Source organism: Echinops telfairi, unplaced genomic scaffold (genome assembly GCF_000313985.2).
Source record: "Echinops telfairi isolate 266 unplaced genomic scaffold, ASM31398v2 ScPeMD7_19;HRSCAF=73, whole genome shotgun sequence".
NCBI classification, from domain to species: Eukaryota; Metazoa; Chordata; class Mammalia; order Afrosoricida; family Tenrecidae; genus Echinops; species Echinops telfairi.
Window position 1 is genome coordinate 6,652,491 of NW_022103916.1, and position 13,957 is coordinate 6,666,447.

General features: G+C 45.7%; 1 protein-coding gene across 1 annotated transcript in view; it reads right to left on the reverse strand.

Annotated features, from left to right (window-relative positions):
• Positions 1-13,957, reverse strand: part of CHST7 (carbohydrate sulfotransferase 7) — a 36,832-nt gene that overhangs the window by 20,888 nt on the left and 1,987 nt on the right. The window contains exon 3 of the mRNA XM_013007359.2: positions 13,463-13,957. Coding sequence (XP_012862813.1) covers positions 13,494-13,957 — 464 coding nt within the window. The 3' untranslated portion in view covers positions 13,463-13,493. The remainder of the gene's footprint in view (positions 1-13,462) is intronic.

A 13,957-nucleotide genomic window follows, 5' to 3' on the forward strand; every position in this document is an offset into this window, starting at 1 on the left:
CACAGCCATTAGAACTATCTAAAGTTGGAGCCCACCATTTGTCTGTCAGTTTGTCCCACTGCAGTGGCTTTTGTGTTGCTGTGATGCTAGAAACTATGTCACTGATATTTCAAATACCGGCAGGGTCACAAATTTTGAGTGCCTTCCAACCTGAGAGGCTCATCTCTTGGCATTGTCTCTGACAATCTTCTGCTATTCATAAGGGTTTCAGTGGCTAATTTTAAGGAAGTGGACAGCCTATACCTTCTTCAAAGTGTATTAGTCTAGAAGCTCTGCTGTTCACTTTGGGTGACCCTGCTGCTATCTGCTCCAAAATGAGCCTCTCAGGTTGGAAGGCACTCAAAATACGACTGAGGAAGAGCTGCCTCCTCAAAGTAGTCGATCATAATGACATTGCTACAATCAAGTTTGGGGGACTCTCATTTATTGATGAGGCCTGACTCAAAATGAGAAGAAACAGCTGTAAATAACTATTAATCATTGGAGCACGGGATGTACAAAGTATGAATCTCAGAAAATAGGAAGTCGTCAAAACCTCAACGGAATGCATAAAGATCAATACCCTAGGTCAGGGGTTAGCAACGTTTTGAGGGAAAAGAGCCAATTTTGTCCCCCACAATTTAAAAATTATTCAAGAGCTATAAATCTATTCTTACAAACAAATGAAATGACCATTATCTGAATAAGAACCCTTTAAAAGTGTTAGGGAGCTAGAGGCAGGAACCAGGGATTGTCCCTCTGCACGCCAAGGCCTCCCTCCCCCCTTACAGGAAGTTGGAAGCTGATCAAGGCTAGAGGGCCTGCACCAATTCAGACCTTTGAGACAGAAAGCCAGTATACGTGGGAGGGCCCCAATCTAGGCCAGGTGAGCTGATTCTAGCCTAGGGGTCTACCAGTACCATCGGCCACCTCTCTCAGTGGAGGGCCCTGAAAAAGTCAGAACGTGGAGCCCACCGCCCTCTTTTCCAGCTGCTCCTCGGCCTTGGTGCGGTTTCTCTGGCCTCAGGTTGACAGTGTGGGTGTGTCAAACCTGAAATGTCGACCCTTTATAAAAACTCACTGGGGTCACCCACCAGGCTTCAGCGTGAATTCTTTCTTGTGCAAAGCCAAGGACCGAGGTATTTCCACCCGAGGAATCTAACAAACGTTTTTCAATTTTACTTCAGTCACCTGTATGCCAGAAAGCCCCCTCAAGCCGCAGTCTGCCAACCCTGAAGCTAGGCACTAGTGAGTGTCTTAGTCTGTTTTCAGTCGGGAAGCTTCCCTAAAACCTGTTCCCCATTTATGCCTTGCCAGGTATTTGAAATACCTGTGGTATGGTATCCAGCATCACAACCAAACCCAAGCCACCACCGGACAACCAAATGACAGACGAGGGTGAAATCAGTAGCAGTTCCATTCATGTTGAACTTGTAACAACTTTCACCACAGCTGAAAACAGGCACTGAGGAAAAACAACAACAACAAAAATCCACTCTAGGGAGAAACCACTTGCCTGGGCCTGGACAACTCGTGTTGAGAGCTGAGGCAATGACCTCCACTCTTTCCCCTGCCTCTTGTTCCAGTGGGGACCAGGAACAGCCTCCCTGTCCCAGAATCCACGTGAGTCATTCAAGCACCCAGTCAGCCCGTGTTCAAATGAAAGGGTCATTCCATTTTCCCAACAGAATAAAATGGTTCCAATTTTATGATCACCACCCCCAGCGAAATGTTTCTCTTTTTAAAAAAATCTCACTTGAGAACAAAATGAACATGCCTGAACCCAGTGTTATTAACACGGCTTGGAAAAGGTTGAGCTTCCTCCCAGACGCAATCTGAATTGGCATATGGGATTGTTTCGGGTGAGTAAAGCTGGTCTCAACTCAAATAAAGGAACAGAGGCAGTGTTGTATAGTATACTTCTGACTGCCTACCTGCAGGGCTGTTTGATCCACCAAGCGGGGAAGGTCACAGCAAAACCACCCACCTCACTGCCAGTGAGTCCGTCGATTCCGGTCCAGAAGCTATGAAGTTACCTGGAGCTTGGGCCTGCCAGTCAGGCCCATCGGCCCCCACGGCTGTTAGTGGTCAGCTTAATGGCTGAAAATGGCCTTGGGGGTAGTGGGCTTGCCCACCAGGGCTGGTTCTCTGCCAGTGAGTGTGCATAGGACGTTGGATGGTGTACGCCAGTCCTCTCCCTGGTCCATTGGCCTGCCAGGGATTTTCAAAAGTAGAATCAGAACATAGCTTTTCCCTGCGCTCAAAACTATTTGTCTAGCTTTTAACTGTTGAAAAACAAACTAAAAGCTTAAGAGACAAGCGATGTCAGGGTTTCTGTTATTTGAGAGGAGAATGTATGTTTCCTTTTAAGTTAATGAACTGTTTGCAATTCCTAGTAGTTGAGGGGCTTGGATGGCAGAAAGACAACACAGTATAATGTTTCATTGTTTGCAGAATGTAATAAGTATATTGTTTTCCTTTATTATATCCTAATTATTGGTATGCTTTATTAAAGCAAGAGGCAGCATCTTTTTGTCCCTTCTAAAATCTAAATATTTCACATAAGCCAGCTCTTGATTTGTCAAAAGGAAGTCTTATTTTTAAAACATTATCTCGGTTTTAGTATTTGGGGCTTACTGTGCCCATAGTCTGAGACGGTAATCAGTCCCTTTTTCTGTAAAGCTTTGTCGTGTTTATGGGGGAAGTGACCTCAAGGCTCCGGGACATTTTATTTTCTCATGTGGATCTTATCTGTGTGTATTTGATCACTTCTTCGATCAGCCTCTCGGTTCCTTCTTGGGGCTGCTCATCACTTTGTCAACTCAACATCTTTACACAAAAAGAAAAGCCCACATCCTTGAACTTTTATTCACTCCCCATGCCTCACAAACGGTCTGTGATGTTCTATTTCAAAATGAAATCATACGCTTTAGCTCTTCAAGCAGGTTTCTCTGCTTTCAGCCTGCCAGCTGCCATGACCAGGCAGTATTAATCTAACAATATGAATCTGCCAAAGCAGCCGCATCACCAGGGTGGGCATCACCCAGTGCAGGAACTCATGGTGCTATCCCCTGCTATCTTCCTGGTACAGGAAGAGATATAGAATCTGTACCATATAGAATCTTTAGTAATTCTTCTTATCTATTTTAAACACAGTATAATGTGTGATATAGTTGTAAAATGTGTAAATTTCATGTTTTTAGATTATAGGAATACTAACAACAAGATTGACCCATAAAATCTTTCTACGCTGAATTACATTATTAGTTGCAACATTATTAGTAATTGAGCAGAAGCCCGTGATTTTTCTCCTTCTTACTTTTAATTACTTCATTCTCAAAAAAAAGTTATTGATGTAGGTTCACAAATATTGTAGCACAAACATCAGAAAAATTGACAAAAATCAGTCACTATAGACCCTGCTCAGTACTTAACCTCATGGAATAATCACCACAAATTGCAGTGAATAAATCAGATGGTGCAGGGCTGTCAGAAAGAATAACATCTGGAGTATTACGCTTGTCTTAAAACAAGCAGCCATCTAAATGAGAGGTCAGCTAAGTCCAAACGGAGGAAGCACACAAGCCTGTGTGATCCAAGGATTATAAATAATAAAATTCAGGGTGAGAGAGGAAAAATATACTAGAGCTTAAATTCTGAACATCTGGTTTGCAGAAGGCTATGGATGACAGTGAAAGCCGAAAATCTATCTTCACAGCCCCCATGTGGATAAAGCCTCCTTTCTGAACACTGACCAGGGAAATGAATGATCTTGCCCTCCCAGACAGAGGGCAATGGCACCTCTGCCCACCTGATAAGCCAGAGGAGGGCAGTGTCCCTTGGGGGCTTGCTTGTGTGTGTCCTTGATGGGGATCATCTAGCTAGTGTCAAACAGACATGCAGTATGCCCTGACTGCCATGAGGTGGACCCTGGAGCAGTTTGTGAGCGCCTCTGTGTGCTCTGTTTCCCAGCCCCGGCTCCATTCCTGCTCCAGTACCCACCCACCCCTTGTAACGATGGTGTTTTGATTTGCCAGATACCACCCACGTGTAACAGTTTTCCCATGCCCTTTGTAAAGTTGTCTATATGAGCAAACCCTTGGATAATATAATGACCTCATGCCACTAGTCTCCCCAGTCTTTGTCTTCTTCCCCTTGTCCTCTTTAACATCACTATAAATGTGCTCTCAAAAAGAAATGAAAAGCAGTCACTGTAAAAGTACTGTCAGCAACAAAAACAACAACTTGTGCTTATAGTGCATGCGGATGCAATTAAGTGATTGGCCCCATCATTATCAGTGGGAAATAAGAACAGCTCCGAATGCTGATACAGGCAAGCTGGGCTTAAGAAAAATATTTGTGTTGCTGTAACTGACTAGCAGTGCTTCTCCACCTGCCTCACGCCGTCACCCTTTCATAAGAGTGCCTCAGGTTGGGCTGACCCCTCCACAACCATAACATTCTTGTCGTTGCTACTTCATCACTGTACGTTTGCTACTGTTATGAATCGGGTGACCCTGTGAAAGGGTCGTTCGACCCCCAAAGGGTTCGCGACCTACAGGTTGAGAACCGCTGAACTACAGGGATATTTTAATTGAAAAAAAGCCAATCTATTTCTGCTGAAACACTACACAAAAATTTTATTTCCAGTCATTTTGGTGTCACTCCCTCTGACCTGGTGCTGTTTGCACTTCCCCTCCCCTTCGGGTGATGCCACTTGTCCGAAAGAGGTCCCTGCAGGCATTTCGGTTTCGGGTCATAGTTAAGGCTTCTTACTGGAGTCTGAGCCAACACAACAGTAGCGAACAAAACAAAACTGGTTGGGTCTCACTCAGGGCAGTCTCTCTGGACCCAGAACAAGTAACCTTGGGCCTTCTGGGGCTCCTTTGAACAGCCTGAGAAGAACCTGCCCTAACAGAACACACACCTTACAGGCTTGGCACACTCATTGCCCCGGAGTCCCTTCTGACTCATGGTGATCCCATAGAGGGTTTCTGAGGCTAGGAATCTTTTCTCGAGCACAAAGTTTCATCTCTCTCTCTTACTCGGGTGGATGGAAACCACCAATCTTGTGGTTCACCGGCCAAGGCTTACCTGACAGCTCCACCAAGGCACCTTAAAAACTTAGATTCCATAAATAATAACGCTTTCTACCTCAGAGACTATTCTCAGAATGTGGTTCTACAGCAAAGTTCCTTGCTGGCCATGTCCATTTCAGGGGAGGGTAATCTGCTGAGTTGGAACATGGTCAAAATTGGTGGTCCTCTTTCACAGGCTCTTAACCTCCTACTTTAAAGGATTCATTATCAGCCAACACAATCATTTAGTTTGAGCATCCGGCAGGATGGCCTATAATATGAACGAGGCCCACTGCAGAAAATGTCAGATCTGGCTCTTGGCCTCGTGCCTGTTGGCGGAGAGGGGAGGAGGGGCGTCGAGGTGGGGTGGGAGGGAGCTTAAGAACTCCAATTCTCATGCAGGCATCACTGAGCTTTCAACTTTTATCCAAGTGAAACGGCTTCTTGTTCAGCTCCCAAATGGTGTTCCACTTCCCTGTGTTCTTGAACTTGGGCCAGGGCAGTCGGCTCTTAGTGCCTACTGTTCTTACTCTATACTGCACCTAAGCAGAACATTTCTTTCACCAGAGAAAAGTCTCTCAGTTATACTACAAAGCCAGGGGATGAGGAGCCACGAGGCCTCCCAGAGAGAGAGGTGCCTTGATTAGTTGCCTTGTTCCACTGGAGTGTCAGATCCAAAAAAAGCCTGGTCAGTCTCGTTTTTAATGCCTCAGTGTCCATCCTCTCATTCTCCACCCTCGTTCGCGCTGCGCAGGCGAAGGCTGGGCTGAGAAGGGGCACGCCAAGGACTTTTTTGGTCAGTTGTTTCTACATGTTATTTTCAAAGCATCACTCTCAAGTACTTCTCTTACATTTGTATTCATGGGAAGAAATTCTTTAGCCGCACTAAGAAAAAAAAAAACAACCTCTTTGAAAACCCTTTGAAATCTTGCCTCCCAAACTGCGAATGGGGCCTAGCGGGCACTTGTGCCTTAGCTCCCCTGAGACTGCAAAGAGGGCTCTGTGGACACAAGTGAAAATGGATGCCGGTCTTTTCTCTCTTGGAGCAGCTAGAAGGTTGGGGTGGGGGGGATCCAAACTGTCCACCCTAGCAGCCGGGGGGTGGGGGGGTAACCACTGCACCCCAGGGTTCCTCCCATGAAGGTCACAGTCAAGAAAATCCTGGAGCAGTTCTACTCTGTCACAGGGTCAGTCACTCGGAGCCAACATTAAATTTCATGACCTCTAACAACAAAGCTGTACGGGAGCAGATCCCCAGGTCTTTTCCCCTGGGAGTCTCTGGGTGCATCTGAACGGCTAGCCTTTCAGTTAGTAGCCAAACACTCAACTGTTGGCACTAAGGCTCCTTATATGCTGGATTAACCCTTATTACAAACCAGCCTAATTTCCCCAGTGAGAATCTCCTGGAAACAGCTGGTGTTCAAGCAGAAACCACAAGGAACTCTCCAAACCTAATATTGTATGTTTGGTTTTCTAAGGAGATGGAATATTTTTATGTCTAAATGTGTATTTCTTCATGGGAATCATGGAAATGATATTTTCCAAAATAGAAGGGTCAGTCAAAAACCACAGCTACTAGAGCTCAGATTCGCACATACACGGGTTTGGTCCGAACTCAACACGCGGCAACATGTCTCTTGAGAACTGCAGCCACGTTCACCCCGTTCTGCTTCCATGGAGAGTGACGGTCTCCGAACCCTGCTGGGAGTCGGTATGGGTTGGACTGGACTCGACGGCAATGGGTTTGGTTTGGTTTATGCTGTTCAACATTTCCCTACCATGTGCTCATATGACTTTTGCAAATTTGAAAATCACTAGTTTAAAAATAGAGAAGGCCTGAGGTTTCATCATCTGGCCATGTTAGCCACGACAATGACCTTATCTCTCTGAACTTGTTTTGTCTTCCATAAAATGGAGATCCCACCTACCGCACAGAGCTAAAAGGAGGACTAAATGAAATGGCATGTATCACTCATGGAGCAAACACAGTGTACAAAATAGGCACTCAATAAAATTCACCTCCTGTTAGTTACAAAAACCTTGACATTGTATAATCCAACCTACTTTTATTATTGGTAAGAACACTAAAGACAAGAAGACTTAGGAAGCTGCCAGGTCAATCAAGTAGTAAGCAGGAGAGCTAGGTCTCTGATTGATCCTGGGTTCCTGAACTCTAAACTGACTTCATGTGGGCAAAAGAATGTCACTTTGTCATGGCTGCATGGCACTTTGCAGGCCCAGCCTCCTCCCTTGCCTCACTCACTAGCCTTGAGTCTTGATTTTTGCCTAAAAACAAATTTACCGTTCATGAAAGGGGTCATATGATTGCACTGGGAAGGCAGGCCCAGACAGAAGTTCCAACACACACACACACACACACACACACACACACACACACACACACACTTCCAGCTCCATGGCTCAAACACAGTATCCAGGTTGATTTGCTATGGGGAGTTTAAACACATTTTGTGGAATGAGGAATTCTACGTAGGGGTAATGTTGAACAATACCTGTTCTTTAGCAGCCTGTGCTTAATTAAGAGGTTCTCCTTTCAGTGATCTTTATACTCAAGCCTATATTTGGAACTCAATATCCTGATTAAAATGTAATAGCTATCAAAATGCTTTGTTAGGAATTTGATGAGTGAGTGGTCATTTCTTTTTCAGTTTAGACAATTAATTTGGAAAAAAAAGTTTTCTAATTATTGGGGCTGAGAGTACACATATTCTGTCAAGAACAAAGATCATGGTGCCTACAATGCTTACAGGAATAAAAGCTTGGGACCTACCAAGGGCAGAAGTCAAAGGGAGACACGTTAAAAGAAGTAAGACATCATATCAATCTGGTCAACACAGTAGTGGATGGAGGACAACGATGTTCAAAAGATCAGGAGCTACAGATAACAAAGCATTTGAAGGAATATGAGATGGTGATGGCTGGGACCGTGTGTAATTTACGTGAAACATTTCCCTTTCCATCATAGCACACTACATCTTTTTGGCACTTCATAGCCATTACTACAGATCAGTAAGTAAGCACAAGTAAGTCCATGCTTACTATGCTTACTGGGTACTCTGTTCCTGTTCGAAACCAAAACAAACTCACTGCCACTGAGTCGATTCTAACTCATAGCAAGCTTAAAGGACAGGGTAGAAATGCCCTTGTGGGTTTCTGAGACTATAAATCTTAATAAGACTAGAAAGCCTCATCTTTCTCCCACTGAGCAGCTGGTGGTTTCAAACTGTTGACCTTACGATTAGCAACCCAACATATAACCTACTACGCCAATGGGTTTCCCTTGTCCCTGTCAGGGGCTATACATCTGAACAGAGGCTTTGATTGTGAAGGAAGATGCTGTGGCATTGGAGGAGAGGCAGTTGCCAACCACATCTTGAATCAGAATCTTTGATGTGCTGAAAAAAAAAAGTGAAATTGTTCATTCACTCACCCACTGCCATGGAAGTTAATGCTGACTCATAGCGACCTCCTCACAGTGGGTTTCTGAGACTGTAACTATTTATCAGAGTAGAAAGTCCAGTCTTTTTCCCACAGAGCTGCTGGTGATTTCGAAATGCTGACCATGCAGATCGCAGCCCAATGCATAACCAGAAGTAAGCCTGTGCTTACCTTGCTTACTGAATAATCCAGCATTCTTCATAGCTCCTAGTTCTTTCACACACAAATAAATTACAGTGGCAAACAGTGTCAATCGCTCACCAGTAGTTATCTATTTTGTTTAAGGGGTAATGGGGTGAATTGGTGAATTGGTCAAGTGCTCAACACTGCTGTAGAGTGGAATAACCCAGGAGACCTTTTAAATCATTCTAAAGCCTGAACCCTACCCTAGACCAATTAAATCCGATCCTCTTAGCCTTCTAAACCAAAAGACCATCAAGTGAAGAAGTCTAAACCCAGTCTACTTATCCCGTCTCTTTTGCCAACAATTGTGCTAGGGCAGAGCATGTGACCCAGTTCTAGTCTCTAAGACATACAATTCAAAGGGGTGGGGAGTTTTGGGAAATGATTTATAGCCAGATGAAAGGAAACGGTTCCCCGCCCCATCTGGTACTCATTAATCAGCTTCTTTCCTTTCTGGGTTTTAATAACCCAGCGCAATTGTGTGAGGATGTGATGCTTGAAGCTGGGGCTACCATTTTATAAAAGTGAGAAAATGAGATTATTGACTATCAACCACCCCGCGCCCCCCCCCCCCATAGAAAGAGAAAGGGTCTGGGTCTTAGTTCATTCATTTGAAAGTAGTGCACTGACTCCCCCCTTGCCAAACCACAGTTATCAGGTATAAATCATATAGATCTTCCTCAGGTTACTTCACATGGAACCTTCTCTTGGATGCTGAGCTGACACACAGATGCTGGAGGGTGAGGACGCCATCGGTTTCTGTGTCGGTGTGGTCAGCAGCTCAGGAATACATAGTTGATTAGTAAGTCTGGCCAGGGTACCAAGGATGCTGCCAGGATACATCAAAGGTCGCCAGGTCAAGGAGAAAGGTAAGAGAGATGATGAACTGTGGTGTCTAAACACCAAATGCTCATAACCCCAGGTGTGACTTTGGGCAAGTTATTTCTCTGTGTCTTGGATACCTAACTCGATGCGTGGCACATCAAAACAAAACAACTCAAAAAATATAAACTCACCACCATCAAATAGAGTCAGACTCATTGCATGCCTATTGAACAGAACAGAGCAGCCCCAGTGGGTTCCCAAGGCTGTAAATCTTCACAGGAGAAGCCAGCTTCATCTCTCTCTGGTAGAACAGCTGGCGGGTTTAAACTGCTGAACTTTCAGTTCACAGCCCAACACTTTATCCACTCTGGCACAAGAGTTCCTGGCATGGCACAGAGTCCTCCAACACTTAGCCATCTCCTTTCCTTCTCCCTTAGCTAGCGTGAAGTGTAACAGACTTTTGGAAAGCCCTTCAATAATGTTGTCTTTCTAGTAACCATGCATATATAGCAAGCCTTCTCCAATTGATAATATACACAGCAAAACAAACAATTCAATAGTCTCTATATATGCAATTTACTAACATTGAGTACATTCTTCAAGTTGTACAAACATGTTTACCCTCCCTTTCTGAGTTGTTCTTCCCCTCATATAAATTCATGACTCCCTAAATTAACAGCAGTCAATTTGATTCCATACATATCTTAAAAGGGCACAATGTTCAAGACAGGCATGCTTTACTAGTTTAGCTAAACTATCGTTAGGTTTTAGGGAAAAGTCAGGGGTATTTTTTTAGTTTAAGGGTTATAGGTTATCTCAGGGGTTAAAGGTTATCCAACCTTGATGACTTCAGAAAGTCTGGATTCCAGGAGAATCTGATATTATGTTCTGCATTTTATGTGGCCTCGTGGCATAGTGGATTACATAGCGGATTATTGACCTTAAGGTCAGTAATTCAAAACCACCAGCCACTCTGAGGGAGAAAGATGAGATTTTCTACTCCAGTAGGCAGTTACAGTCTTGGAAAAAACCCACAGGGACAATCCTGCTCTGTCCTACAGAGTCACTATGAGTCAGAATCAACTCAGTGGCAGTGAGTTTCTGTTTGGTTCTATAGTTTCTCTTTTTTGATCAGGATCATCCTATGGACTCTTTGATCAAAATAATCACTAATGCTAACTGGGCGCCATCCAGTTCTTCTGGTCTTGTAGCAAGGGAGGCTGGTGTTCAGGGAGGCTGTTAGCCACACATTCCAGATCCTCCTCTTATTCCTATCCTTCCTCTGTTGTCCCAGGTGAATGGAGACCAACTAAGATGCCAGGCCATACGCAACAAACTAGGTGGTAGAATAGAAACTCTCATCATATTAGGAGGCCAATTAGCTGGGGTGTCCCATGAAACCAAGGCCTTAAACCTCCAAACCAAGGAAGGAACTCTCACGAGGGGTTTGGTTGTATGTAAGTTGCCTCAGCAGTGACTCTTTTAAATTTTATAAATTTTATCATTATTGTAGATATAGCAATCACCCAAGTTTTACCAATTCAACTTTGTACGGGTGAACAACTTACTGATAGCAATTACAATAATCAATTGTGCAATGTGATTTTTCCATCACTGTAAATGGAAAATCAGTATGATTTCAACAATAACACCTCCCCCGTTCCTTCCTTGGTAACCACTATTAAACTTGGTCTCTACACATCTGCCTGTTCTTATCTTTTTATATAAGTAAAGTCATCAGAAGAGGTGGTTTCAAACAGTTCATGGGGAAATGTTATTAAAAGATAGTGGACTTTTCCCCTGACCTTTTGTAGTCCACTGCATACAATATTTGCCCTTGTGTGGTCCCAGCTGAATCTCCTAAATCTACTGACTGGTGGAGACATGATTTGTGTCCAATAACTTTGGAGGAAATGGGGGAAGTAGGACTCCGTCCCCAGAGGATGGAGGAACTTAAAAGTCTGCCCTTAGGAATCCCCAAAGGAAGCCCAATGGCCACCAAACAGCAGCAGCAGTGTCTTCCTACATAGTCAATGTCATCCACACAGACAAACTTCCTAGAGGACAAAGACCATGTCTTCTAACTCTCCTCTTCACTCTCATGATCTCATTCCCACCCACAACCTCACAGGTGGCAGACACTCAATAGACATTAGCTAAACTTCTTTTTTTTAATTAAAAGAATTGGGGAGATTGTTCATCCTTTGAACCAAAAACTGCTGCTGCAGTTGCCCCTTGGCACAGTTCCCTCGGGGCCTGTGGATGCGGGCTATGGACCATTATGCTAGATCTGGGAATAAATACTGGTACAGGACTAGCTGATAAAAGGATGTTTTTGTTAAGAGGTGACGAGTCATCCTGTGGCTGCCTCACCATCATTCATGCCAGAAATCAGGAAAGAACACAGAGTTCCTAGCAATTACCGAAACGCAGAACACCACTTGATTACTAGGAGAAAAAGGGAGTGTCAGCCAGCTTCTGAAACCACTCTGCAACCGACTGTACTGACAACCACAAAATCCCTCTTCATTAACCCCTTCCACCTTTGCCCTCAAAGCTTCATCTCAGGGGAATGCTGAATTACACTATAAAATAATGAATGGAAATTGAAGTCACTTCCCTCCCCACCCCCAGTCCTGCTTTTCCTCCTCCTCTGGCTTGTACAGTGCAGACAAAGGCACTCTTCCAACTTACACCAAGTTTGGAGAGACGCATTCCCACGCCACTAACTAGACTCCTAACATCAGCAACGTGCAGAGCAAACTCTGCCCTTAGTCCAATGTTCAGTTCCTGCACTGGCCCAGACCCTGCACATCTTTGAGATAATTTTTTGAGCTCCACTGCTGAGATAACTGAATCTCCATTTTACCTTCTTCAGATGGAAGCTTTAGAGTCAACGGGGGTGGGGGTGGGGGGGAGATGGTGGCTCTTTTCACCTTCCGCAGTTACAGGCAAAGCTGCTACTGCCAATCTAAGGTTCCATCTCTCAAAGTGATGGGGGCGGAGTGGGGGAAATCCAGGCCTGAGATCTTGTCGGTATTAGAGGAAGCTGGCCAGGCAGCTTTTGTGACCTTTTGTGATCTGTTGTGAATGGGGACAGGGTCAAATATCCTGCAAAGACGCTGACCACAAGGAGGGGAGGAAGACCGAAGTGGGTGGAAGGAGGAAAGAAGGGGGAGGGGAGGAGCTGGAGAGAGAGGTCACATGAGCAAAGTTTATTGGACTCCATTATAAGGTGCATGAGACATGGAAATCTGCAAATAGTTGTAAGAATGGCCTGGCTGTCTCCATGCTTGTTAATCGGGAGGGACATGAGAGAGGCAGATGAGAGAGAAGGCATATGAAACAGAAAGAGGGGTAGGTGGGGTTGGAATGGTCACTTTCCACCACATCGTGCTTTGGTTTTTCTCTGTGCCTGCAAACACAACTGCAAACATTTTTTCCCAGCCCAGAGAACAGATTGGCACCAAGATAAACTCATAGTCACTGACTTCCAATGGTCCCTGAAATCCTTGTACTTTTATTTATTTACTTATTATTTTTAATCCTTGTACTTTTCATGTCAATTCCTAGTCTCAAATTCTAGTATGACTGTCTTAATTCTTCCCGACTCTCCACAAACTTCGGACACTTCTCTCATGCCCTCTGCCCTTGCTAACAGATAGCCTTCAGGCATTGGACTGGGGCTGTGGAGGCTGGGATTTCCCCTCCGCTACACTTAAGACAACCTTTCTGTTTTATGGGTCTCCTCTGAGAGGCTGGAGGCTAAGTTGGAGATCTCTTTGATTCCCCATCGGCTGTGACAGGTGGAGATCTGGTACATCCATCCCTCCCTTCCCTCAACCCAGTATTTCTCATGCAGGCCATTTTTAACATCCCCCTGCCCACCCACCCCGGCCCTTCTCCACCCCGCCCCCCACTGCGCAGGGCCACCTTACCCGGATTCTCCCCCGGGGTTAATGTTAGGGACTACGTGTCACCCTCGGTCTCCATCCCCAGCGATATCTCCAAGTCCTTGGGCGAATCCTCATCTCCCTCTTCTCCGCTGCGAGGGTAGGCCAGCAGACGCATGGCTGGGGCGCAGGCGGCCTCCACCTGGCGCACCTGCTCTCGGCTCAGGCGCTCCCTCCAGGCGTGCACTGCTTCTCGGGCGTCACGTGCCGACAGGTGAAAGGGCCGGTCGGCACCGTAGGCCGCGCCGCGCGTCATGTTGAGCGCGAAGGAGTCCAGCGCGGAGAGCGCGCGCAGCCCGGCGAAGCGCAGCAGGCGGCGCAGCTGGGCGCGCGGCTGCCGCACCAGGTCCTCGTAGCGCAGTCGCAGGTAGCGGCGCCGCAGCCACGAGGGCGCCCCGCGCGCAAAAAGCAGGTCGCGCAGCCAGGCTTCACAGATCACCTCGAGAGCGCCCGTCAGGAAGAAGTCGGCGCGGGGCGCGG